Source organism: Phoca vitulina, unplaced genomic scaffold, assembly GCF_004348235.1.
Source record: "Phoca vitulina isolate PV1807 unplaced genomic scaffold, GSC_HSeal_1.0 scaffold61, whole genome shotgun sequence".
Lineage (NCBI taxonomy): Eukaryota > Metazoa > Chordata > Mammalia > Carnivora > Phocidae > Phoca > Phoca vitulina.
The window spans coordinates 7,891,364-7,918,649 of NW_022589764.1; the positions used below are offsets into that span (position 1 = coordinate 7,891,364).

At 47.3% G+C, this 27,286-nt stretch overlaps 1 protein-coding gene across 6 annotated transcripts in view; it reads right to left on the bottom strand.

Moving 5' to 3' along the window:
• Positions 1 to 27,286, bottom strand: part of APBA2 (amyloid beta precursor protein binding family A member 2) — a 246,272-nt gene that overhangs the window by 49,664 nt on the left and 169,322 nt on the right. For all 6 annotated transcript variants that reach the window (XM_032391287.1, XM_032391286.1, XM_032391284.1 and 3 more), the window contains one exon: positions 14,395 to 15,400. In XM_032391287.1, coding sequence (XP_032247178.1) covers positions 14,395 to 15,360 — 966 coding nt within the window. In that variant the 5' untranslated portion in view covers positions 15,361 to 15,400. The remainder of the gene's footprint in view (positions 1 to 14,394; positions 15,401 to 27,286) is intronic.

Sequence of the window (27,286 nt, forward strand, 5' to 3'; positions counted from 1 at the left end):
ACTGGGCACCTTACATTTGAGGCCCAAAGACACATACAACAAAGATCTTGACCTGGGACAGCTTCCCATCCAGCATGGTACAGTTCAGCAGTCCTGCTACCTTCAGACCCTTGGTGGGGCAAGCCAGAGAACGATCAAATACACATATGAACAACGGCAGTTCCTGTGTGATCCGGCCTGAGGGGCTGAAGAGGGGAGCCCCAAGGCTGAACCATTAAAGGCTGAGGGCAGTTAAATCTTTTTGAGTGCAACCAGGACCCTAGTGCATTTCTGGAGGAAATGTAAAATGTTGAGCCATCATGGAAAACAGTATGTGAGTCCTCAGGAAGTTCCACACTGAATGCCTATGTGATCCAGGAATGCCACTCCAAAAAGAGCTGAAAACAGCTGTCTACACAAAATCTTGTACCCAAACGTTCGTGGCAGCATTATTCATAACAGTCAAAAGGAAGAAACAACCTGAGTGTCTGTTAACAAATGAATGGCTAAACAAAGGATGGTGTATCCCTTCGATGGAGTATCACTCAGCCAGGAAAAGGAATGAGGTCCTGATACATGCTAGAACATGGGTGAATCCTGAAAACAACATGCTAAGTGAAAGAAGCCAGACATAAAAGGTCACATAATGCATGATTCCATTTAGATGGAAATGTCCAGAAACAGGCAAATCTGTATCTAGAGAAAGCAGATTTGTCTTTGGCACAGGCTGGAGAATGGGGAGTGACTGTTTATTAATAAGTATGGGTTCTTCCTTTAGGGTGATGAAAATGTTCTGGAACCAAATAGTGGTGGTTGCACAACAATGCACCAAATGCCGCCAAACCATACACATTAAAACGGTCAACACAGTAAATTTTATTTTATGTGTGTATCACTACAATTTAACAATAATGTGGATGGGGCACCCGGGTGGCTCAGTCAGTTAAGCATCCAACTCTTGACTTCAGCTCAGGTCTTGATCTCAGGGTCCTGGGATCGAGCCCAGTGTTGGGCTCTGCACTCAACATGGAGTCCACTTAAGGATTTCTCTCGCTCTCCCTCTGCCCCTACCCCTGCTCTCTCTCTCTAATAAATAAATCTTTAAAAATTATTTTTAAATAATGTGGAAAGAAAGAATAACCAGAGCTCTTTAAGGATCTAAGACATACTACCGCTGCCTGTGACACTCACTTTAGTTTAGCTGAAGGTCACCCACCAGCTTGTGCAGGACTAACACTCCCCTTGGACACAAAGGCCGAAGGAAGTAGGTGGGCTGTCCAGATGGCACGGAGACTCTTCCCTCCCGGTCACCTGCCTCACACACCAGGATGTCACACTTGGATTCAATTGTGGAAAAGAAGGGGGTTCCACCTCTTAAAGCAAAGCATGCTGTGGAACTAGGGAGTCTTCCATTTGTTTTCATTCAATTCTCAAAGAGAAAACCTACACCGCCCCTTTCTAAAACTGTGGCTGGGGGGCCAACATGGCTCCTTCTCCCACAGGTTCTACGAGTTGGCTGTGAACACCGGCATCCTTTCCCACCCTGCTGACTTAAAGGTGAGGAGCCCCGTGTGAGCAGAGTTTAAATGACAGCAACCCTCCAGAGCAGAACAGTCTCTTGGCCTTATGGCAGGCTCTTGCATTCTCCTGGGAGACCTGAGGCCTCTCCCACACCCAGCCTAGAGCCCTGCACTCACATTCTTCGAAAGCTAGCTTGACATCTGAAAAATGAAGGAAACAAATGCACATAAGTCAAAAGGAAATCAACTGACCAATACTAAGTCAGTGTTAGAATTCCATTTCCAGAGGCATTTTCTATACTGGACTTGTACTCGTCTAAACAGGCCACTGTTCCCAACATGGAACTGCTATGACCAGCTCCTAACATGAGGACTTCTCTGTTTCAGTCAATATTATTAGTCCTAAGTAATGAACAACTCAATGGAACTGCCTAAGCCTGCAAACACTAAAACAAAGTCCTATGATTCATAATTTGAAAAATACATTTAACCAGCTAATACGTAAAGAAGATACCAATGACCCAGTTAGCTTCTACTAAATCCACTTGTTCAACTTCTATGATTATATAATGTAGAATATTTGGTTTTCCTAACACTGAGGAGAAGGACAGAGAGTAGAACTAGCTATTATTTTTTTTAACGATTTTTATATATTTATTTGAGAGAGAGAGAGCACAAGCAGGGGGAGGGGCAGAGGGACAAGCAGACTCCCCACTGAGCGGGGAGCCCAACATGGGGCTCCATCCCAAGACCCCAAGAGCTGAAATCAAGAGCCAACCGCTCAACCAACTGAGCCACCTAGGCACCCCAGAACTAGCTGTTATTTTAATGATATATTTGACAGTACATTTTTATTTGAATGCTACCAACGAAGTAGGACCTCAACTATCTTACTTAAAGATGAGCAGACTCACTGCCTTGTAACCACACACACCAGTGACCACAGGGCCAAATGAGTGCGGTCCGCTCATCTCTACTGTGACTACACCAAACTGGTTTTGACTGGCCCAGAATGTGTGTGTGTGTTTGTCTGATACTGGTTACACGGGTTCAGATTGGCTCAACTTGATTTTAGATGATTCAAATTGGCTCAGGCCAATAAATGGGCCAAGAGCCTTTTCTCTTTTCTTTTTTCTTATTGTCATAAATATACATAAAATAAAATTTATTATTTCAACCCTTTTTAAGTGGACGTTTAAGTGGCATGAAATGCATTCACACTGTTGTGCAACCGTTATCACCATCCATCCACAGAACTTTTCATCTTCCCTAACAGAAACTCTGCACCCATTAAACACTAATTCCCCATTCCCGCTTCCCCAGCCCCTGGCAGCCAGCATTCCACTCTCTGTCTCTATGAATTTAATTACTCTAGGAACCCATATTAAGTGGAATCATACAGGATTTGTCTTTTTGGGACTGGCTTATTTCACGAAGTGTAGTGTCCTCAAGGTGCATCCATGATGTAGCAGGCGTCAGGATTTCCTTCCTTTTTCAGGCTGAGTAATAATCCACAGCATGTAAAAGCCTTTTCTTTTTATTTTTTTGTATATGTGCTGCCGAAGCGAGCCCTCTTTTTATTTTTTTGAAGATTTTATTTATTTATTTGAGAGAGAGAGAGAGAGAGAGTGTGAGCGAGAGAGTGGGGGGATGGGGGGAGGGGGCAGAAGGAGAGGGAGAAGCAGACTCCCCACTGAGCAAAGAGCCCGATGTGGGGCTCGATCCCAGGACCCCTGGATCATGACCTGAGCCAAAAGCAGACGTTTGACTGAGTTAACTGACCAGGTGCCCCAAAAGTCTTTTCTTTTGTACTTTATCACTATAACTGTGGCACAGAAGAGAAAACAATCCTCCTACAAATACCAAAAAAATCACCACGCCATGATCTCTAAATATGGGCCAAACTGCCCATAGTTTAGGTGACTTGGAATTCTTTGGGTTCATTCATTATGTTTCATTCTTCTTGGCATTTAAAAGAGGCCTGGAGATTAAATATTAATGAGATATTAGGCAAGAAAAACCCTGGGCAGCAATTTCACTCCACAACGTCTCTCATAATTTGCAATTCAATTCAGCAAAAAGAACCCCGACCTGCCATTGGTCTTGTTTCTGGAGCAGGTTTTGAGGCCTGGCGAGTGGCTAGATCTCCCCTCTTCTATTGAAGATTAACATTCATATTTCTTTTTTTTTAATCTTCACATTGAACCATTTTTATTTTTTTATTATGTTCAGTTAGCCAGCACATAGTACATCATGACTTTCTGATGCGGTGTTCAACGATTCAGTAGTTGCGCTCATCACCACACGTGCCCTCCTTAGCATTCATATTTCTTGAAGGGACTAGTGTGCTATCTTTATATACTTAGGTCCCAATGAATGAATGAATGAAGCAGCAGAGAAGAGCTTCTATTTTCGATACCTAGGAAAAAAGGAAGCAGGGGCGCCTGGGTGGCTCAGTTGGTTGAGCATATGACTCTTGGTTTCGGGTCAGGTCATGATCTCAAGGTTGTGAGATCGAGTCCTGCCTTGGGCTCTGCATTCAGTGTGGAGTATGCTTGGGATTCTCTCTCTCCCTCTCCCTCTGCCCTTCCCCCTGGCTCTCTCTTCCTCTAAGATAAATAAATCTTAAAAAAAAAAAAAAAAAGAAGGAAGCAGCAGCAGGAGTGATCAAAAGACCCGAAAAGCACCCCCAGACAACTGGCGTGGGTGTGGCATGGTCCAAGTCTAAGCCTGTCTGACAAAGACACTGAGACAGGTGAGTCTATGTCAGTGTGCAAAATGGTCAAAGCCAGCAGACCCAGAGGCTCTGGGAAGGAAAGTTAGGAACAGATATCTCCCTGCTGGCACCAAGGGCTGATCTGAGGGGAAGCCAGAGACTCAAAGGCTGAGTGGGGAGTGTTGGGGAAGGGGTAGGGCTGCATCAGAAATCAGAGAGGGCAAACAGGTCTCAAATCAGAGGCCACTTGCAAGTGTCTGGACCAAGGAAGAGGAAGGCTGACCAAGGAGCGTGAATGCGCAATCTCCCCAAACAGCAACATCCCTCCAACCTTACCACGTGCCCAAGCTTCTCTCCTGAGCAGCAACCCCACATCCGGAGTCTAGTTCAGGCTCGCTGACCTCTGTGGCCTGATTGCTCTCACAGCAGGATAAGGCGGCCAGCCATGGGGGCAGATCCAGCAGTGCATCGGCACCAAAGACAGCATACGGCCATCTCAGTCAATGGCTCTTAAATGGAGACAGGAACCAGACGCAAGTCTGGGCCACGTGTTCCTCATTGAAACCAGAGGAGCGGGGCGCCTGGGTGGCTCAGTTGGTTAGGCAACTGCCTTCGGCTCAGGTCATGATCCTGGAGTCCCGGGATCGAGTCCCGCATCGGGCTCCCTGCTCAGCGGGGAGTCTGCTTCTCCCTCTGCCCTCCTCCCTCTTATGCTCTCTGTCTCTCATTCTCTCTCTCTTAAATAAATAAATAAAATCTTTAAAAAAAAAAAAGAAAAAAAAAAAAAAAGAAACCAGAGGAGCCAAACAATGAGATTCTGTAAGCCCAGTTCCAAACATCCTTCATCTCCAACAGTTTGGGCCTTGGCTTGGTCTCAGGTGGACAGAGACCAGCTTCTCTGGTGTGACCATGGAATCAGCAAACAGACCTGGACCTGGCACGTTCTGGAATCCACCAGCAGCCCTGGGGGCGCCATTGTGTCCCACACTTCCTTTCTCGAAGTTTCTGAGATGTGCTTAGTGTTCCTGAATTGCCCGTGGTGTTATCCATATAGGATTGGGAGGTATTCTTTGTTTGCCTCCTGTTATGATTGTCCCATGACCTTTTAAGTAACTGATTAGCCTTGGTTGCAATCTGAAGGCTTTGGGTTGACAATCCCATGGCGGCCACTGCCACGCTGTCATATCTCAGGAGAGGGCCCCATGCGTGACATTATACATCTCTGAGTCTTGTGTTCAGTAATGTGGCCTTTCTTCCTGAACAGAAGATGTTTCTAAAAATTCCTCCACGGAGCCTTGCACGTCCTAGGCAATGTCACGTGACGAAGCAGTTTCGTCAGCTGGATGCGTCTCAAGCCCCTGGAACATGTAAGGGACCGTGGGAGGTGCTGCAGGGGCCCCGAGGACGGGAGCCACATGTGGGCCAACTCCCCACCTCAGTCCCATACCCACCCCTCCTGTTCCCCCAGATCTGCCCGAGACACACACCGCTGGCAAATGGGTGCGACTCAGGACAATGCAATTCAACTCAAGCTCCACCCGTGCTGGGCATCCTGCATGTATCCAAGCTCCATTCCTGCTGGCACCTCCTCGGGCCCCTCCCTCCTTGTCCTTATAGACACTGCCCATTTACCTCCTTCGGTTCCCACATGTCAACCTCTCCCCTTACAATCCATCAGAGCTGCACGGGGGCTTCCCAGCAAGGTCTCCCCTAACTGCCCTGCTGTATTTGGCCTTCCAGATGCCCCTGCTCCTAAGCTCCCTCCTGGCTTCCCCCTCCCAACCAATGGCCCTCCTCCCTCTCTTGTCACCATCATCATCCCATGTTCCTCCCTCCCCCTTGCTCTCTTTCAGGGCTCTCAGCCCCCATCACAATCCCAGCCCCCATGCACCAACACGTTCAGCCTCCCCTGACTTCCCAAAGCCTCCCCTCCCCCCAAAGTCCCAGAGCCTCTCGGCTTATCACCCCTGCTGCAGCCAGTCCCTCTCCTGGGCACCCAGCCCCACCTGGACTGGGGAGTCTCTGTGTGTCTATCTCCCTCTAGAATCAGGTTTGCAATGGGGGCTTATGTCATTTTTAATCTTTGCACCCCCAGTGCCTGGCACGTCGCAGGTGCCAAGATGTATGGGCTGCTGGGGAAGGAAGGCAGACGCCAGCAGCCTAGGGAATCTGAGCCTCCTGGCTGGGGACAGTCGGCTTTGAAGGACGGTGGGCGTTATGTGCACAAACTCCAGGTTAAGGAGAGTGCCTCGGATGGCCATTTGGAATTCGTGAGAGACCAGTGGCCCAGAGCCCAGCTCACCTGCCCAGAAAGTGGGGTTCTTGGTTAATTTCCTATTAGGAACACAGTGTGGAAAAACCAGGGCACCCCTGCCCTGTCAGGTCTCACTTGGGCTGCACGCACAATCCCCTGTCTCCAGTGTGTCCCTGGCCATCCTGGTCCTCCTCCCACCCTGCCTCATGGCTTCAGCCCTCCCTTGATGGCATTCCAGAAGGCAGCGATGCCAACCTGCTCAGTGGTGTCCCCAGCCCTGCACAGCTTGGCCCTGGACCAAACTGTTTGCAGCCTCCCCCACATCCTGAAAGAGGCTCCTCAGATTTGAAATCATCACTATCACCATCAGGGCGAGTGTTCCATGCCTCTTACATCCACCACAGACTCTGATCCATGCCAACTCCGCTCCCCAAAGCCCCAGGGGATAGGTGGTTGTTGGTGCATACAACGTGTCCAGAATGTTCCAGAACTGGGAGCTGGGTCTGCAGGACGGGGTCCAGGCTTCCTGGCTCTGGCACCTGTTCTCTTAAGCACTGCACCTTACTCTCTCTTCAAGGACTAGAGGTGGGGACATTTCTGTCTAGATTATTGTTAGTGGAAGGGCTCTCCATGATTTTCTTGGACAATAAAACCGTGTTTTAGAGACCCTGGCTTTAACTAGATTTTAAAAGCGCTGAAGCAATCCCAGATTCCTGCTAAATAAGCTTCTCTATGACAACAACAGCCAGCCCTGGTCATATGTCTTCAAGAGGCTTCATAAAAATCAAATAAGGTCATTGTGCTGACTCGACAAACAGGCCCAGAGAAATCAAGTTTGGAAGCCTGAGCAGATCAAGTGAGGGGCTGAGAATGCCAAGGCCGTACCAGCCTGGATTTTGATTCTCAGGGTGGCCCCAGGAATCTGTTACAGCAGGTGCTACGGCTACCCATCAAGGCACTGGGAGCAGAGAAGGCTGGAGAGGGGCACAGGAGTCCCTGGGAACTCTCCTGTGCCACCTCCCCATGTGCACAAGAAAGGCAGGACCCGATGTCACAGGTGGGCAGAGGAGTGGGGGTGCCTGCAGAATTGGGGGCAGGGCTGTGGGAAGAAAGAGGCCACCTACACTCCATAGAAGCATGGGGTGGGTGAGGACCTTCCCCTGACTGGGCCATGCCCTTGTGTCTCCCCAGAACTCCTGCCCTCAGCTCCTGCCCACAGGCTTTCTCCAGCTCTGTCCTAGCTAGGGCCAGGTTGGGACAGAATGCTCCCTCCCGGGCATGGTGCAAGCAGCAGATCCCTTTGAGCACCTGCTGCCCCGTGGCACACCGACCGAGGTTACCCGGGAACCAACAATCCCAGGATACTCCTCTCAGCCCCTCAGGGCGTGGTACCCTCTACTGTAAAGCAGGTGCCCATACCCACCTCCTATGCCGCTAAACAGGACCTGCGTGAGAGGCGCCGGCCCCGAGCAGGTGCCCACAGAGCCAGGCGGGCCGGGGTCACCCACGCACTGAGCATCCTCCCTCTGTATGCAGTGCCAGCATTCCTATCACAGTCTCGAAAGGTTCTTCACAAAGCAAGCCTCCACTGAATGCCAGATCACAGCAAAGCCATCGCCACAAGGAGCAATGATAAACATCTGGACGTCTGACGTGGTCTCTGGGCTCGGTATCATGCCTCGATTTAACTGTTGTATTAAGTTGGCTATGATATGTTGATTTTCCTTTTTTTTTTCTATTGTCAGAGGGCTCTTTTTTTTTTAATTTTTATTTTTTATTATGTTATGTTAATCACCATACATTACATCATTAGTTTTTGATGTAGTGTTCCACGATTCACTGTTTGTGTATAACACCCAGTGCTCCATGCAGAACGTGCCCGCTTTAATACCCATCACCAGGCTAACCCATCCTCCCACCCCCCTCCCCTCTAGAATCCTCAGTTTGTTTTTCAGAGTCCATAGTCCCTCATGGTTCATCTCCCTCAGAGGGCTCTTTTTAGAAAGCACTGGCTGGACCGATGATAAACAGAAACTTCGAAAACCCCCAATAATCCAAACAGGGGTTGGGTGTGCCGTCCCAGCGTGCAGAGCTGTTCTGGGCATAGCGGCCACCAGAAATCCAACACCTTGAACTAGATGGCCATGGAAGTCCTGACATGCGCCCAGCCCACAGAGGCCATGGAACAGGACCGGGAATGCCTGCAGCCCCAGAAACCTCCAGAGCCCAAAGGAATATGTCTACGAAGGAGGACTCTTGGGCACAGAGCAGATATTTTCAGAGTACCTCTTCTCGAGTGAGATGTCACATGGTAACACATGAAAAAGATGGGGAGCCCAAAAGAATCAGTCCAAATCAAACCCCATCCTTGTCAAACCCAGATGCACAGTGCATCACCCAGAGAGTACGAGAACCCACCCTCGCAGGCCACCCCGCAGATCTGCAGCACTATCTCGGGGGCCAAACAAACATGCTCTTACAGGAACATGGAGGAGCAACCCCAGGGGAGCACTGATCAGCAAGCCCCTCTTCACAGGAGGTGTACCAATGACTTGCCACCCCTGAGCTGTGGGACCAGAGTCCCGCAGAGGTCCTCCCTCCACTCACAGCAGACGTGGAAGCCGAAACGGCAATCTGGATATTCAGTACGAACTAGGCTGGATGCAACTCACATATTCTTCATCACTGTATGTAAAAAATAAAATATTTCCCATCAACAAAGCTCAATAAAATTATGGAAAGTGGCCCGTGGATCATCTCTACTTGACTACTTTGATCCACAGCCTGAGATCTCATGAAGCCAGGATGTTGGGACGATTCTACAGCGCGGAGGTCTTGTGGACACTGGTCACCTCACAGGTGTCAGGACATACGTACCACGAACCATGGAGCACGTCAAGGCCTTGTGGTTACCAAGTCAATGAGGACAGAGTAGTAGGGATGGCCACTCTCGGGAGGAATACCGCCCGATTCACACACAGCGCCTCACTCACCAGAGGGCGGACTCAAACACTCCCTGCCACGGAAGTCCGCGTTAGCTCTTCTAGAAGTCCTTCAAGAACTGCAGAGGGCGGTGGTGAGAGGCATGAATTTTGGTGCAACACAAACTGTTTACTGCTTGAGCTGTCTGACCATGGGGGTGGTACTTACCCCACGTAAGTCTCAACGGCCTCATCTGTAAAATGGGAGTAACCCTAGTGCCTATCACTTCCGAATGTTCTAGCATTCACTGAGATTGTACACATGAGGGCCTGAGCACCGTTCCGGCCATGACCACCAACACCAGCGTCACCTCTGCCATCACCCAGGGACTTCCCACAAATGGTAGAAAAAGAAACATTAACTCCTCAGAAGCCCAGGATCCCAACAGTGACAAAAGCGACACCTTTTCTTTCCTCAGCATTTTGGGTTGATGTTGAATCATCCTGGGATAGAGTCGTGAAGGGAGAGACCTCAGGAAGTTGTGTGATCCGGCCCTCTGTCCCTGAAGATGTGCAACTGTGGTCTATTGTCCTGATAGGCCCTGCATGGAGAGTAAAGGGCCTGATAATCCAGATTTTAGGGGCAACACCGGCCAAGCAGGGCTGGAAGTGTCTTTGTTGTAGAGTATGGGACTTCGCCCCAGGGCATATGCACAACCAAGGAGATGGGAAACCTTTGCTGTAAAGTTTCTCAAACTCATCTGTCTATCAGATGCAGCCAGTTCTCCTTGCTCGTGGGACTTCTAGTCCATAAACCGGCTGTGAACTCCACGTGTATGAATACTGAACCACCTCCCAGGAGAAATACAGGATAAGGTTCCTGCAAAGCCTCTGGCCATCATTTTTGTTGAACAATCAATACATCACATTGTTTTATGTGTGCTTTCTATTTAGACACCTTATTTAATGTGCATTCCTCACAAGTAATTACAGCCAGTATTTCTTTATAATAAAACCAGTTGAGAAAGAGTCTCACATTTCCCTGACCTTGGATAATAAGACCGTAAATTTCTTGGGCTCTCAGCCTCATCACAGTGCCTTCACTGCGCTCTTTTTATTAGCAGGTCATCTCGTGAATCCACAGTTAGCCACTTTTCCAATGCTTCCTCATACACTACACATATTACTTTAGCACTTTCCAGAGCAACCTTGTGTACAGATTGGTGAATTTCCTCTTCCTCTGACTGTACCATATTGTTGACTCATGGCCAACAGCTCTATAACTCACACCTACACGAAATATCTAACAGTGTATTTTCTCCATACGGCACATCACAGCCTTCTCGTGCTTAGAAACATTAGACAGCACTCCAGCACTGCACTTGGGGGTCATTTTATCACCCCACAAAGAGCACAAAAATGCAAAAAACATGGCACTAAAAGGATCATGCAAAGGACGCCTGCTTGCAGTATGAGAGATGAGAGCTGAGACAAGAAGGCAGTGTGTCTCCTTGTTCGAACTCCACTGGGATCATGCACGTTGAGTGACTCACGTTTCTGCCTCTCTGTGCATGCCCACAAATGCTTGCAAAATTGCCACGAGTATTGATTTTAAGCTTACACATAAATGTTAGCGAGTGGGCCGAGCCACAGATAATGGAATCCATGAATAACAAGGATCAGCCAGGCTTTGTTTACAGAACACATCTAACAGGATGCTTTGGGAAATCCTGTCAGGTAGCTCACCTCTTTGATTTGAAAACTCCCCGCGATAGAATTCGGCACTGCCACGTGGCAAAATATATATATATATATTTTTTGCTTCTGTTTTCCAAATTTCCCTCAATAAACATGCACTGCTTTGAAAACAGTTCGTTCTTCTCTAAAAAACACTCATGCACAGATCTCTGTTCCCCCCCATCCCATCCCGTCTTCCTGCAACTTGAGCCTATCTCCTTTGGGTTCTCTCGCATCCTGCCCTCCCCTCACCCAGTGCAGACCTCTTGGTCTCCCCAGCTTCATGCAGGTGAGAGGTCCACCTGCAAACTGGAGTCTTTTCAAAAGGAAACGTGGCGAAGGAAATATCTGTAGCCACAAGTAACATCTAGAGCATACAAGTGCTCCTAGGAAATAGAAAAGCATCCAGGCCCCACAAGATAAAGGGCACACATCAGCCACTCATAGAAAAGGAGAAACAAGTAGGCAAGATAAACGTGGGGAGACGGTCAACGTTCATGCCCACTACAGGAATTTATCCTCGAGTGATAAACCAGAAGAAGGAAAACTTGGACAGAGATGTCCATGCCGGCCTGAGGCGTAAAAGACAATGCCACGTGCAACCTGCATGCTCCGTGGCAGGGTCTGTGCAGACGAATGAATGAGATGGCACGTGGCCTGAATGGAACATGCAAAGGCCAGTAAAAATGATCACGAAAATTACACGGTGACACGGAGAAACATTTGCAACGTGTCAGGTTCTAAAAGGTGGATGGCAAAATTACGTCTGGACCACCATGACAGCCACATACATTATTTATGGTCAGTGCTGGAGTCTGAAGGGGAACACGGCGACACCAAAAGAGCTCATCTGTGAGGGCCGTGGGAGCCATGGCGGACACTTTCCCCATATTCCCATTTCTGATTCCATTGTGAGATCGTCGTTCATGCAAGGACGAAATAGAATGTACGCGATACTCTTCCAAGTGGCCACGACATAACTCTTCCAGCTTTAAAAGGAGTGTCAGAGAGGAGAGGGATGCCATGCAATTCTTCCCCCAGCAGAAGCCTCCCGCGGTATCCCCTCTCAAATGTGAATGGGGCATCTTACTGACTGTCGATTCAGTGGTCTTGCGGCGGGGCCATCCAGTCAGGCCAAGGCTGCTGGCCCACAGACCGTGCTTCAGAAAGGAGGCTCTAGGTAGCTAGTACTGGCCTTTCTCCTTTAGTTTTTTTTGTTTTATTTTACTGTAGCCTTAACCCCCGGCTATGCCACACTAACCACGGATGGCCCAGGTAAAGGTCAGCAAGGGACTCATCCACCCTGGAAGCCTATTTGAGGCCGCTCTTTTGTTGGCTCCCACATAGTCTGGCTGTCCCCCACAGGGGCAGTGGGGTGGGGTGGGGGGAGTAAGGGATTCCTTTGAGGAAGGCAGGCTGTGATCTGAAGCAAGGAGTTACCCCATTTCCCACCGCACCTCCTTCACACAATCTTCCTTTCAACATGATCCTATCATAGTGGCTCTTTTGGTTCAAATTTCAAAAGGTTCCTCATCTGGAGAATGGGTCACTTGGGTCTATGAGATGTAAAGATCCAGGTCACATCCACTCAGACATGGCAGAGTCCTCGGGTCCCATGTTCATCCAGAACCCTTGTCGGCCCTGAGCTGGGAATCACCAGGCTTTCCCCTTGAGGGAAGTAGTTTGCAAATGAATGATGAGTAAACCAAAAAAGCTATGCAATAATTAACCAGTTTAAATGAGCTTTTCCAGGGGCGCCTGGGTGGCTCAGTTGGTTAAGCGACTGCCTTCAGCTCAGGTCATGATCTCAGGGTCCTGGGATGGAGCCCCGCATCGGGCTCCCTGTTCAGCGGGAAGCCTGCTTCTCCCTCTCCCACTCCCCCTGCTTATGTTCCCTCTCTCGCTGTCTCTCTCTAATAAATAAATAAAACCTTTAAAAAAATAAAATAAAATAAAAATAAATGAGCTTTTCCAGTGTCTTGGATAAGAGCGTTTGCTTCGAGGAGATACCCGCCCTTCCCCTCGGTGGCCCCTCCCCTTCATGCTCTAACGATTATGTTCTCTTGACAAGAACCTCGTGAGGGAAGTCATTTGCTATAAACAGGTACAGTATGTCGCCCACCCCGTGCAGCCCCCATCAGTCCCCTGTGGCACTCTTGGGCCATGAGTCCAACTCGGCCAAAGTGAAGAGGGCCAGCAGCGCTTTGGCCTAGAGCCCAGACCTTAGGTCCACAGCCTCCTGCCCTTGGGGGGAGCTCCCCACATCCACTAGGCAACAGCGGTTTCTCTACATCCCAAAGCCCCTGGTGTATATGCACAGCTGCCCCGAATGCCAGGAACACCCTCAAAATGAAGCCAACTTACATTTAATAATCTTTAAAATGGAACAAAAGGTATCAACAAGCAAGTGCCAGAAATCTAGCAGCGAGTGAATATGACTTATGTCCCAAAGACACGTTCTTAGCATATGTATATATTTGTTAAACTCAAGGACTCTTCTGGGGAAAAAATAATAATTAAGGCTTTAAAAATATAAAAGTGTTTCATTCTCATTTGCCCAGAGAATTGGCCAAATAGAAGTTCCTTTACGCAAGTGTAATAATCACATCTTCTTTACATATTCACAGAGGGGCTTTTTTTTTTTTTTTTTGAAAAGCAGCTTTTCAAATGTAGCTATTAGAATACATGCTCACTTTGATATAATTAAAAGGAAATATAGTTATGCTTAAATCCACTGTCCTCATTAGCATGCATTTCTTCTCCAACACTTTGTCAAACCTTCAAATAATTATTTTCAAAATAATTACTTACAGCTAATTGCCCATAATGCCCAGCCCCTGAGCTTTCAGAAGAGTGTCACCGGGATACAGTGGCCCCTGTGAAATGTGCTCAGGTCACTGTCCCTTGTCACTGGGGCATCCAACGACTGGCTGCAGCATTATACACGACCCAGCAACCCCACATCCTTGCCAATGTCCTGTCGGCCTGAAGAAACCAGCTAGTGGGGGATGGTAGTCTCAAGAACCACCCCCAACCATGAGCAGATCCAGGGCAAGCGGGCTAGAGACCAAATCTCTCTGAGGTGGGAGGGGGCTGTCTTCTGGATGGCACCAGAACATCCACACACCTGCTACGTAACTGAACAGAGGAAGAGCTAAACGCACACTTGAGCTATGGGCTTTGGTATCTGCACGGGTGACACCAGAGCATGCCTTTGCTCTCTGGGCCCCTCCATCCCCCCTTCCCCGGGGACAGCCAGAGTCCTACCTGCTCTTGGGGCCACTTCGGCCTCTCCTCTGGAGTCCTGCACTTGGTCTTGAAGCCTCTCTGGGGGTCTCCGGAGTGCTTGGCCTCAGGAGGGAGGTTCAGTGACTTGGGCCTTCCCTCGTGTCTGCTAGGGCCGTGGCTGGCCTCACCGGGCAGGCAGGCCTCCGTGGAGTCCCCGGGCCCCGGCTCGGGCCCCCGCACCAGGGCATGTTCAGGGCTGGTCTCACCAGCGCTAGTGATGCTGGTCATGCTCAGGCTCATCTTGATCTCGGCCACGATCTGGTCGATGTCCTCCTCCTGGTCCTCCAGGTCCCCGTCCCCACGCCTCGGGCGATAGGGGGAGGCGTTGCCCGTGTTCCCGTTGGCCTCCGTGGGGTAGTAGTCCTGGTAGCCCTCTTCACTGGGGCAGTAGTGGACACCTTCTTCCTGGTCCTGGGCCTCCAGGACGGAGGCCTCATCCTCTGGGATGGGGAGGTGGCCGTCCCGGTAGTCCGGGCTGCCTTCGTCCCCGTGGCTGTGTGGGTGGGGGCCTGCTGAGTCTGTCCACTCCTCCACCGCCTCCTGGCACTCGTCCGTCTCCAGGTGGCGTGTGCCGTGGGCCAGGTACCCCTCCCCGTTGCAGTCCATGCCCTCCAGGTAGCTGTCGTCCTCGGGGCAATAGCGGATGTAGTAGGTGATGCCCTCCTCCTCCTCGGGGAGGCCCTCATCGTAATCCTCCTCCTCGGAGGTGTTGTTCACGTAGTCAGAGCTGGAGTCCCCATCAGGGCTGTGGTCGTGGCACCCCTGGTCTGGGGGCGTGGGGCTCTCGGGCCGCAGGGTGGCCAACTCCAGGCCCTTGGGCACGTACTCCTCCAGGGGCAGCTCTGTGTCCTCGCTCTCGGGCTCCTGGCCATGGGGCATGGGGCCCGGCCTCGCCCTGTGGTCCAGCATGCTGCTCGCCGTGCTCTGACGCTTCCGGTTGGCCATGGCGGACGCTCACACGGCCATGGTCACCTGCAGGCAGCCACTGTGGGGAGGAACGTTGGAGAGGACAGTCAGAACCCCGCCAAGCATGGCCACCCCAAGAATCGTGCCGGGCCACGGGCTGCCAGCCGCGGGACCCTCTGGACTGTTTCACCACCATGTTGTCTCAGGGCAATGGTAATGCACATCTGTTCCAACAATGCGACATCCCCACTGCAGCTGCCTCACGTGTTGTGAATCATGCACGCCCATGTCAAAGAGAAGAGAGGACACGCGGGGCTGGAGGGAAAGGGGCAGAGGCGAGGCACCTGCCATTCACCAGGATGACTGCCTCTCTCCCAGAATCTCACCAGCTCATTAAGGACTTCTTAAAAACGCTCACCAGTTTGGGTAGCCAAGGTAACAAGACAAAGAGTCATCAGATCAAGTTATTTGCTCTCAAAAAAAAAAAAGCGAGAGAGAGAGAGAGAGAAGCTTACATTCAGAAGACATGATGAGGTCTGATGAGGAGGTACACTACCTTCCAAGTCTAAATCCTCACTGTTCCCCAAAGGCCCACTCAAGTTCCCTCCCCTATCAGCTTGTCTCGCCCTCCCCAGCGCACAGAAGCCTCTCCTTCCTCCTCCCTCTCAAACCACATTCCCCCAGTGACCACCTCTGCAGGGAATTGTCCAGGCCGAGCACCATAGAGAGAAGCTGAACCTGAGCCCTAGCCTCACAGGCTCAGCAGGCTGAGGGCACCGGAGAAGGGGGGGACACCAGAGGGAGGACAGTGCTGCCTGGCCGCAGAGAGAAGGGGAGCACTCAGGAGAGGGCAGAGGGTGTGGCTACAGCTTGTGGAAGGTGGGTCGTGGTATCACGGGGCACCGCGAAGATCCTGTGCATCCAAACTGGGGAAGTCCTTCCCCCACCACCCAGGACTCTGCATTTTATCCCACAAACCATGCAGAGTCATCGGGCAACTTTCAGCAGGTGCAGGACACACAGGATTTCTCTTTTAGCCTCATCTGTCTGAGCCCAGCGTAGAAGAGATGCTGGGGGAAGGGAGACCAGTGAAAAGTCTATTCCTGTGCTCTAGGGCAAGTGAGGGGCTGGCATCAGGGAAGAGGCACAGAGGATATCCAAACAGATGGTTAATGTTTTATTTCTTCAGCTGAGTGCTTACCCAGGTGTTTGCTTTAATCTTTTTTTTTTTTAAGACTTTATTTATTTGAGAGAGAGAGGAAGTACAAGAAGGGGGAGGGTCAGAAGGAGAAGTAGACTCCCCACTGAGCAGGGAGTCAGTGCAGGGCTCGATCCCAGAACCCTGAGATCATGACCTGAGCCAAAGGCAGACACTTAATCCACTGAGCCACCCAGGTGCCCCTATTCGCTTTATTCTTTAAACTGTACTTTCACATTACATACGTCTTGTTTTTGTTTGCATCATAGTTCATTTATTTTTAAAAACGTATTCCTGTGTCAAGAGAGAAGAAGTGAGAGTCTGTATCCATGAAAATGGTCACAAGGGTAAATTTCACGATACATACGTTTTATCACAATTTAAAAAGTTTTTTTAAAGAAATGACAGCTTAAACTAAAGCAGTGGAAATGAGAGAGGAGACGTGACTCAGGGAGTATTCAGGCAGTGGAAGCAATGGGATCTGGGCTCAGCAGTAGAGAGTGGAGAGCGGAGATAGGGGCTCTCATGGCGGGTCTGGCCCAGGCTCTACATTTTCTTTCTTCCGCCTTATCTCCCCAGAAAAGTCCTAAACTAAAAACCCTTTGTACTCCGTACTCCCCAGAGCACCCACACAGCATTTTGCTTGTAGCGGTGCCCAAAACGCATTTTGCTATGACATTGGGTTTACCAGATGGCCAGTCACAGCATTATGAATATTCCCAAAAGAATGGAGGAGATAATTATTTCATTTGTCCAGACACTCATGAGCACCATTACTGGCTGAGCCACATGCTTCCAACATGTGAATTCAGTCCAAGGAAGTTTCCTATTACAAGGGGCTCATGGACGGCTGTGGCTTGATAGCACCACTACATGCTGAAAGATGCACTGTGCTTCTTCTCCAGAGCAGCCCACAGACTAGAAAGATACCCCACACCAGTAATATTATCACTGAGATGGACCCTGTAGAGGCTGAATGCCCTCACAAGTTACCCTGTCCCTAAACCCCAAAACTGATGGGATAATTGCAGAGATTTGTTCCCAGGTAGGGATCAAGGTGCTCAGTGTTCACTAAAACACAGGTGCCCAGAGGAAGCACCGAAGGCCCTGACCTGCCCCACAGCCACTTACAATTTTACAACAGATCTCTTACTTTTACAGAGGACAGCTAATGCCCGGGACACTGACTGACGGAACCTGGCAGTCACCTTCTTGTGGACACAATCTCTAGTAACGACATTCCCCAAAATAGTCCCGAAACATGCATTGACACTACAGCATCTCTGTACTTCCTCAGGCCATGCACACTGCAGGTTTCCACAGGCTTGTTAAAGAACAAACTCAGGTACACAGTACCTCTTAACTTCAAATTCCAGCTTAAATTCAAATTCTGTCATTTGGGGGACAAAATCTACATGCATGGACACATGTATGCCCATATCTACACATAACGCCCTCTAGGCCAATCTTAGACTCAAGGACTAAAGTACATACATGACGGTAACATGGAATAGTCCCTGATCCTATAAATGAGTCACCCAAAACAATCTATAATGTAAGCCTAGCCCAGCCAAAATCCCAGCAGAATATAGGGGAAACTTTGACCCGATAATTCCTAAGTTCACTTGGAAGAACACACATGTGAAAAATAGCTGAGAAAGATCTAAAAATGTGAGTTAATGAAGAAGAACTTGCCTTATCAAGCATATATATATATATATATATATATATATATACTCTGAAGTCATGGTAATTAAAATGCCATGGTATCGTTGCTGGACAGACAGCAATGGTACAGACGAGAAAGCCCAGAAACAGATCTATGTTTACTTAGTTTTATCTATAAAATGTAGTTCACCTGGGAGTGAGGAGTTTCCCGACACACAGAACTTTTAGTGCTAAAACCAGAATGGGTGGTCACCCTAAGGCAGGTGGGAAAAAAAAATTCTATTCAGTGGCAGGTATGGGGATCCTTGGGTGACCTAGTGGTTCTAAAACTTCGCTGCACATTGCAATCACCTGGGGGACTTTTACAAGGGCCAATGCCTAGCATTCCGAGTTCACTGGTATGAGGCATGACTTGGCATCAAGATTTTTAATGTGGAGCAAAATTTGAAACCCACTGGGCTAAACATTTAGGGGAAAACAAAGTTGCTTCCTACCTTATAGGGATATACTCTTCAGATAGAGTAGATTTTTAAATGTAAAGAATCAAGGTTTCCAGAGGATGGCTAGATTTGCTTGCGTAAAGGGAAAACGGCCCCTCCCCTGGGAAATCTGGAACTCATGGTATCAGAGATGGGGTGCAGCTCACAGACCCAGGGCGTGTCAGAGGAAGCACTTATGATAAGTCCTGTGGTTCCAGGAGGTGTGGACATTTTCCCTTGAAGCAGCAGATTCAGCCCATTTCTGTCCATACTTTAAAAATAGAGGAGTCCTGGGAGCACCCGGGAGACAACAGAGGGGTGGCTCAGTCAGTGAAGCATCTGCCTTTGGCTCAGGTCATGATCCTAGGGTCCTGGGATCGAGCCCCAAGTCAGGTTCCCTTCTCAGTGGGGAGCCTGCTTCTTCCTCTGCCTGCCATTACCCCTGCTTGTGCTCTCGTGCTCTCTAATAAATAAATAAATAATCTTTTAAAAAAAAATAGAGGAGCCTCTCTTCTCACATGTCAACCATGAGGTCTAGATGGTCAACCCAGTTGCTGCCAACTCACCAGAAAATCATTCTCGCCCCGTACCTTCTAGCCCCTACAATGAGAAATTTTTGTATGTACAACACTGGGTCTTCTCACTTAAGAAATATCTCCCCATTTATTCAAGTCTTAAATGTTTCACAACAGCATTACGGGATTCTTCATAGCGAGTTTATTCTTAGATTATATTACTTTTTTTTGTGGCTGTGTGTCTCCCATTATATATTTACCTGGCTATTGCTGGTACATAGAAAAAAATCCATACTGAGCTTGTAAAAGTCCATTTTTAAATTCTAATAGATTTTAGTTGATAAATTTTGTTCTTCTCCTTTTCAGCATTTGATCACCTCGTCTGGCTGCATTGCCCTGGGCTTCTACTACACAGTTAAGTGATTAAAGGGGCATCCTTGACTTATTCCTAATGGCAATGAAAATGTCTTTACTTCTTACCAGGGCTGGTCCAGGGTGAAGCATGGATGGCACTCACCTCAGTCACAAAATTTAACAAGGCACCAAAAAACTCAGGAATCAAAACAGAGAATTTTTTTTTTTTTTAAGAGAGAGATGGGGAGAGGGGCAGAGGAAGAGAGAGAATCTTAAGCAGGCTCCACACCCAGTGCGGAGCCCGACACGGGGCTCAATCTCACTACCCTGAGATCCTGACCTGAGCCAAAATCAAGAGTCAGACACTTAACCGACTGAGCCACCCAGGCGCCCCCCAAAGAGCAAATGTTTTAATGCAACACTTTAAAAAATAAAAATCAATGCAAGAATAGATGGTAAACAAAATATCGAAGCTTTAAATAAAGACAAGATCAGTATTATTGATTTTTCTTTTTGCCTCGGGTTCCCATAGGGCTCTGGCTGGACATTGTGAATGATCTTATTTTTAAAAAGGTTTTCACCATTAAATACCATGCTAATTGTTGGCTTTTCTACAGTTTAATAGTGCGGACCTTCCGATTCGGTTCTCTTTTCCGTGGATATAGATGGGAAGGGACCCACAGCAGAACCCTGGGCGGCAGGCAGCCGCGTCTTTGAATGTTTGCAGAATTACCTTTAACCTATAGGGGCACTCTGGGTATAAGAGAAAGAACCCTCCTATTAAAGATGAAGACAGAAGGTCCTGTTTCAATTCAGACCTCCATTTACTGTCGGGCTTTGGGCAAGATATTTAACAGAAGGATGCCCTTCTGCCCTTGGTAAATTGGAAATGATAGCACCTGCCTTCAGGGCTTGACATGGGTTAAATAGGAGAAAAACCCACACAGACCTCAACTCTATAACGTTTGTTTTTTTCTACTACATATAGGGAGTTGAGGAAAATTTTAAATGAAATTCAAAGGGAGAGAATACCTGACTAGGTGCATGTCTTAGATGGGGAATCTATGTTCCCTTATATGGGAACTCTGCCAACACAGGTAGACAGTGACCCTGGCCAGGGACATAATGTGCCTCTCTGCAATGGGATAGGGGTGCATCCAGGTGGGACTGCAGGGAAGGGTGAGGTCTTGGGGAAAGCCAAGAGTTACTCCCCCAAAGCAGTGGTTCACTCATTTTGATGGATACAAGGCCCACCTGGGGAGCATGCAGTCATGGGCCCAAGATTTCAAGAGGGTGAGCCAAAAGCCAGACCTAGAGCTGCAGGTGATTCTGATGTCAGAGGCTCTAGGACTGCACTTGAAACCCTGCCCTAAATAGATGCTCGGGGGGCCTCCGGGGGCTTTCCACTAACTACAGAATGGGTGTGACCTCCTTGCCAAGAAACACAAGACCCTTCCCTAGATGCCCAGGCCATCGTGTTCCGCCTTCTCTCCCTATCGCTTTCCAAGATCCAGCTCCTGGGTCACCTATAGTCCCTGCCAGCAGGACATAGGTGGGTGCCCTGAGCACACAAGGGCTAGTCAGAGAACAGGAGACCCTTCCCAGACCAGGAAGGTGTGGTGAGGTCAAAGGGCGGGGAGAAGGAAAGGTGGGGCAAAATATTGGTGGAGCCAAGTGGTTCCTGCCAAGAAAGAGTTCTGAGTTTATAATGTCCAGTGCAGCTCAATAAAGGTGCATTTGAAAGCATAAGGCCCTAACACACCTGATGATAAAGGATTTTACTTACAACACCTCAGTTATAAGCAGCTTTTGCGGTGCCCTTCGTGTCTGCAGGGAGGTCCCACACACAGCTGCCAAATCTCACCTTCCCCAGCTGCAAGGCTTGCAGGCAGCATCTCCTGGGAAGATCTGCAGTGACTTCAGCGCGTCCTCCTTCTGGGGGTGCAGCTGTGACAAGGGGACAGCTGCCCTGTAGGAGGCTGTGAAGAACTTCACTCCCAGCCTTTGGAGAGGGCAGGACACGTGACTTATCTTAGCACATCATTTGTTAAGCGAATGCGGGCAGATTTTTGTACCCGAGAGGTGACTGCTTCCGAGGACACAAGACGTCCCAGGGGTAAGGATTATGATCTGTTTTGCTGTGTATTTAACAGGGGATACAGAAAAGAGACACCCCCTCATAGCTATTCTGTCCACAGATGGCTACTGTTATTTTGTGATCTATTTCTGTCCGTTCTCCTCTATACATCTCTTTTGCATGGGTGAGGTCTTGCTGTAAACACAGTGCCATGTTCTCCTCTTTTCTCTTAACATAATAGAATAAGCAGTAGGAACACTCTATAATTATGATTTTAATGGCTACATAGTATTTCCTGGCCCAATAGACATAATCTAACTCTTCCCTATTGACACGGGGATTGTGTCCTATTTTTGTACAATAAATAATGTTCTGATGCTTCCCTGGGGATCTACTCTAGGCCTTCTACCCCCTTCCAGGGCTTTTATCCAGGACCCTTTAAACTTTCTTTCAATCCAAGGTCCAGGTGCTCAGAAAAGCCCCAGGAGGGCCGTGGCCAAGAGAGAGTTAACCACCCCCTCCCAGGGGGCACCTGGGAGGCTTTGCATGCGAACCTGTGAGCAAACATACTGAGGTTCACTATTTCTGATTAATCATATTAAAGATAAATCCCTCACAACAGACCACCTGGAAAGTAATTCAAATGTACAGAAGAAACACGATTACCTGCTATGCGTCCAAGAAACTGAAAATGAGACCCTGTGTCCAGACTCAATTAATTCTAGAACAGCACATAAATCAATAGAAAATGCAGCCCCTGACTCGGGGCTCACCACTCTGCTCCTGAAACATCCTAATGAGATGTGGGAAATAAAGGCTCATTGTCAACAATCAAGAGCCCCAGTGTCCTTTTTCTAAACCACATTTTTCTTCTGCATGGGAAAACAGCATTAGCTAGCTCTCAGAAGCACGAGTAATACACAGACCAAGATGAAAAGGAAAGATTCGGTGGCCATACTACAGGCTAGGTAAAAATGTCATCATACAAATGAGGTATGTACTCAACCAAATTGCCGTGGCCCATGATCTTGTATCCCAGTTTGGTCTCTGTTGTAAAGATAATACTCTTTTTTTTTCTTTCAAATATAATGTAGGTGCTTTGAGCACACACAATTTGGGCTTCCACAGTCCTAGAGTTCACTGTAGAGTCAGCCCAAGCATCCCAGACAGAAGTCATTAAGTATCTTGCTGCAAGATCAGACAACCACAGGCTCTGAAGGGACATTAATAATCTTCCAAAAACCAGGCTGAGTTCCAACATTATCACACAACACACTACAACCTAGCTTAGCTCACAGAGGGATATGCTTCTCTTTGAAAAATGGCAGAAAAAAAGGCAAAAATATTGAGCACACTCCAAGCCTTCCATAACAGGGTCTTAGTTGAGCCAGAATCAACACATCCACAAGACAATTATGCAGCGATTAAAATATTTATAAAGAGTTTATCACATAAAATGCATTGTTATAATTTATTCACCACCAAATAAACATAGAAGAAACTGTGAAGAACTACATTAAAACACCAGCAAGGGTTTCCTTTGAGTGACAATAATGCTATTTACTTCTCTTCCTTCTTCATTTTTGAGTACGATACTTCTATAGACAAGTAACATATAAAAAGACAAGTGCCAAGCCCTCTGCAGCCACACCTGCCCAGGGACATTTCTGCATAGAAAGGACATAGGTCTCAGCATCCCTTGAAGGGGTCCTGGGACATGATTTGTTCCATCTGGGCTTTCAATATGCCAGCATATCTGCCCCACTGCATCTTCATCTCAGAATGAGCAAAAGGGAATGATCTGACCCTTAGATACAATATAAAAATGCTGCCAGCCCTTCACCAACAGCAAGTCCCAGGAACTGGTATTTGTATCCCACAATGGCATCTACACCTGAAACCAGCATTCATGCCGTAATGAATGGCAATATTGTACTTGTGGGCCAGCAGCTACTTGCTGTTTTTAATAGTCACCCCTAACTGTAAGAAGTGAACTTTCACTCACAAGAACTCCTGGAAATAGTGGTGGCTTACCAAAGTTGGCGCCTTTTCCTACTTGCCTTCAGGAGGAAATCAAGGGTCCACAATGCAATCCCTCTCAAAATACCATCAATATTTTTCACAGAGTTGGGATAAATAATCTTAAATTTGTATGGAACTAGAAAAGACCCCAAATAGCCAAAGGAAAGTTGAAAAAGAAAACCAAAGCGGGTGGCATCACAATGCCTGACTTCAAGCTACATTACAAAGCTGTGATCAAGACAGCATGGTACTGGCACAAAAACAGACACATAGATCAGTGGAACAGAACAGAGAGCCCAGAAATGGACCCTCAACTCTATGGTCAACTCATCTTTGACAAAGCAGGAAAGAATGTCCAATGGAAAAAAGACAGTCTCTTCAACAAATGGTGTTGGGAAAATTGGACAGCCACATGCAGAAGAATGAAACTGGACCATTTTCTTACACCACACACAAAAATAGACTCAAAATGGATGAAAGACATAAATGTGAGACAGGAGTCCATCAAAATCCTAGAGGAGAACATAGGCAGTAACCTCTTTGACCTTCGCCACAGCAAATTCTTACTAGACACATCTCCGAAGGGAAACAAAAGCAAAAATGAACTATTGGGACTTCAAGATAAAAAACTTTTGCACAGCAAAGGAAACAGTTGATAAAACCAAAAAACAACCTATGGAATGGGAGAAGATATTTGCAAATGACATATCAGATAAAGGGCTAGAATCCAAGATCTATAAAGAACTTATCAAACTCAACACCCAAAAATCAAATAATCCAGTCAAGAAATAGGCAGAAGACATGAACAGACATTTCTCCAAAGAAGACATGCAAATGGCCAACAGACACATGAAAAAATGCTCCACATCACTCAGCATCAGGGAAATACAAATCAAAGCCACAATGAGATACCACCTCACACCAGTCAGAATGGCTAAAATTAACAAGTCAGGAAACAACAAATTTTGACGAGGATGCAGGGAAAGGTGAACCCTCTTACACTGTTGGTGGGAATTTAAGCTAGTACATCCACTCTGGAAAACAGTATGGAGTTCAAGAAGTTAAAAATAGAGCTGCCTTACGACCCAGCAATTGCACTACCAGGTATTTACCCAAAGGATACAAATGTTGTGATTGAAGGGGCACCTACACCCCAATGTTTATAGCAGCAATGTCCACAATAGCCAAACTATGGAAAGAGCCCAAATTGTCCATCAATAGATGAATGGATAAAGAAGATGTGGTGTATACACACACACACACACACACACACACACACACACACACACACACACTGGAATATTACTCAGCCATCAAAAAGGATGAAATCTTAACATTTGCAACGATGTGGATGGAACTGGAGGGTTTTACGCTAAGCGAAATAAGTCAGTCAGAGAAAGACAATTATCATATGGTTTCACTCATATGTGGAATTTAAATATGTGGAAACAAAATAGAGGATCATAGGGGAAGGGAGGGAAAAGTAAAATAAGACAAAATCAGAGAGGGAGAAAAACCGTAACAGACTCTTAACTTAGGAAACAAACTGAGGGTTGCTGGTGGGGAGGTGGGTGGGGGGATGGGGTAACTGAGTGATGGGCATTGTGGAGGGTATGTGTCGTAATGAGCTCCGGGTGTTACATACAACTGATGAATACCTGAACTCTACATCTGAAATTAATGATATACTATATGTTAATTAACTGAATTTTAATAAAATAAGATATAAAAAAAGAAATCAAAGGTCCAGATAAGAAGGCAATTAAACAACACAAAATTATTGGCACTGACCTTTTTCTCAACATGCTTGAGAAAAAGGCACAACATCTGCATTTGCCAAGGCCTTGTGCCAGGAAGGATGCTCTAAACACATTCTTTATCAAATCCATCCTCTGAGACAAAGGAATTGGTCACCCCAGAGAAAGCAACCACAAGATACAGATGGAAAAATGGATTCATTTGTGCTGGCTGTTCAGCTGTTTTCATATTTTTCTAATCACTTCCAAAGACATGCATCACTCCCTGTGCAGATATAAAAGAAACCATTATGGGCTGAATTGTGTCCCCTCCCTTTCCAAATTAAATGTTGATGTCCTCACCCCCAGTGGCTCAGAATGTGGCCTCGTTTGGAAATTGACATTGCAGGTGTAATTAATTACAATAAGATCATTAGGGTGGGCCCTAATTCAATATGACTGATGTCCTTATAAAAAGAGGAAATTTGAAGACAGCACACACAGGGAAAACACCATGTGAAGATGAAAGCAGGGCTCTACGAGGTAGGGAATGCTAAGATGATGAGCACCGGAAGCAACAAGAGAAACACAGAACAGATTCTCCCTCACAGCCCCCAGAAGGAACCAATCCCACTAACACCTCAATCTCAGACTTCTGGCCTCCAGAACTGTGAGACAATACAGTTCTTTTTTTTTTTTTTTTTTTTTAAGATTTATTTATTTGAGAGAGAGAGAGTGTGTGCAAGTGGGGAGAGGGGCAGAGGGAGAAGCAGACTCCCCACTGAGCACAGAGCCAGAATCAGGGGCTTGATCTCACCACCCTGAGATCATGACTTGAGCTGAAACCAACTCTGCTTAAAGGACTGAGCCACCCAGGAGCCCCTGAGACAATACATTTCTGTTGTTTATGCCACCCAGTTTGGGCTACTTTGTTACAGCAGCCCTAGCAAACTAATACAATCCCTAAGGACTATGTGTACTTTACTCAAGGGAGTTCCTTTGTTTTTAATCTTCTGGAGAATTCTACAGCATGCAATCAGGGGGGTGTGTTTCCAACTTGACTCTGACTGTCGTGTTGGTTATTCAAGTCTCCTTGCCTTTCCACCATATACATTTTAGAATCATCTTGTCGATAGCTATTTTTAAAAATCTTGCTGGCAATTTGATTGGGAGTGCATCTAATATATAGATCAATTTGGGGAGAATTAACATCTGAACTTCACTGAATTTTCCAATGCATAAATATGATACATCTTTCCATTTACTTAGGTCTTCTTTGATTTCTCTTATCAGTATTTACAGTTTTCAGCCTACAGATCTTGCACATGCTTTGTCAGAATTATATATATTTTTCTTTTTTTGCTGCATTGTAAATGTCCTTTTTTCCTCACAATTGCTTTATTGATGTAGTATAGAAATATAACTGTTGTATAGTGACCTTGCTAAATTCATTTATTAATTCTAGGAGCTTTTTGTAGATGCCATTGGGATTTTGCAGAGAACAATGAAGTCTGCAAATAAGAGTTGGTTTTAGGGGCACCTGGGTGGCTGAGTTGGTTGAGCATCCAACTCTTGATTTCCGCTCAGGTCATGATCTCAGGGTCTGAGATCAAACCCAGTGTTGGGCTCCATGCTCAGCGGGGAGTCTGCTTCTCTCTCTCCTTCCCTCTTCCTCTGCCCCTCCCCCTGCTCATGCTCTCTCTCTCTCTCTCTCTCTCTCTCTCTCAAATATATCTTTTAAAAAAAGAGTTGTTTTAGGTCCACTTTTGCAATCTATATGCCTTTTATTTCTTTTCTTTGCCTTACCACACTGGTGAGGATGTCCTGTATAATGCTGACTAGGAGTGACAACAGCCACCAGACCTTGCCTTGTTCCTGATCTCAGGTGCAAAACATTCAGTCTTTCAGTATGATCT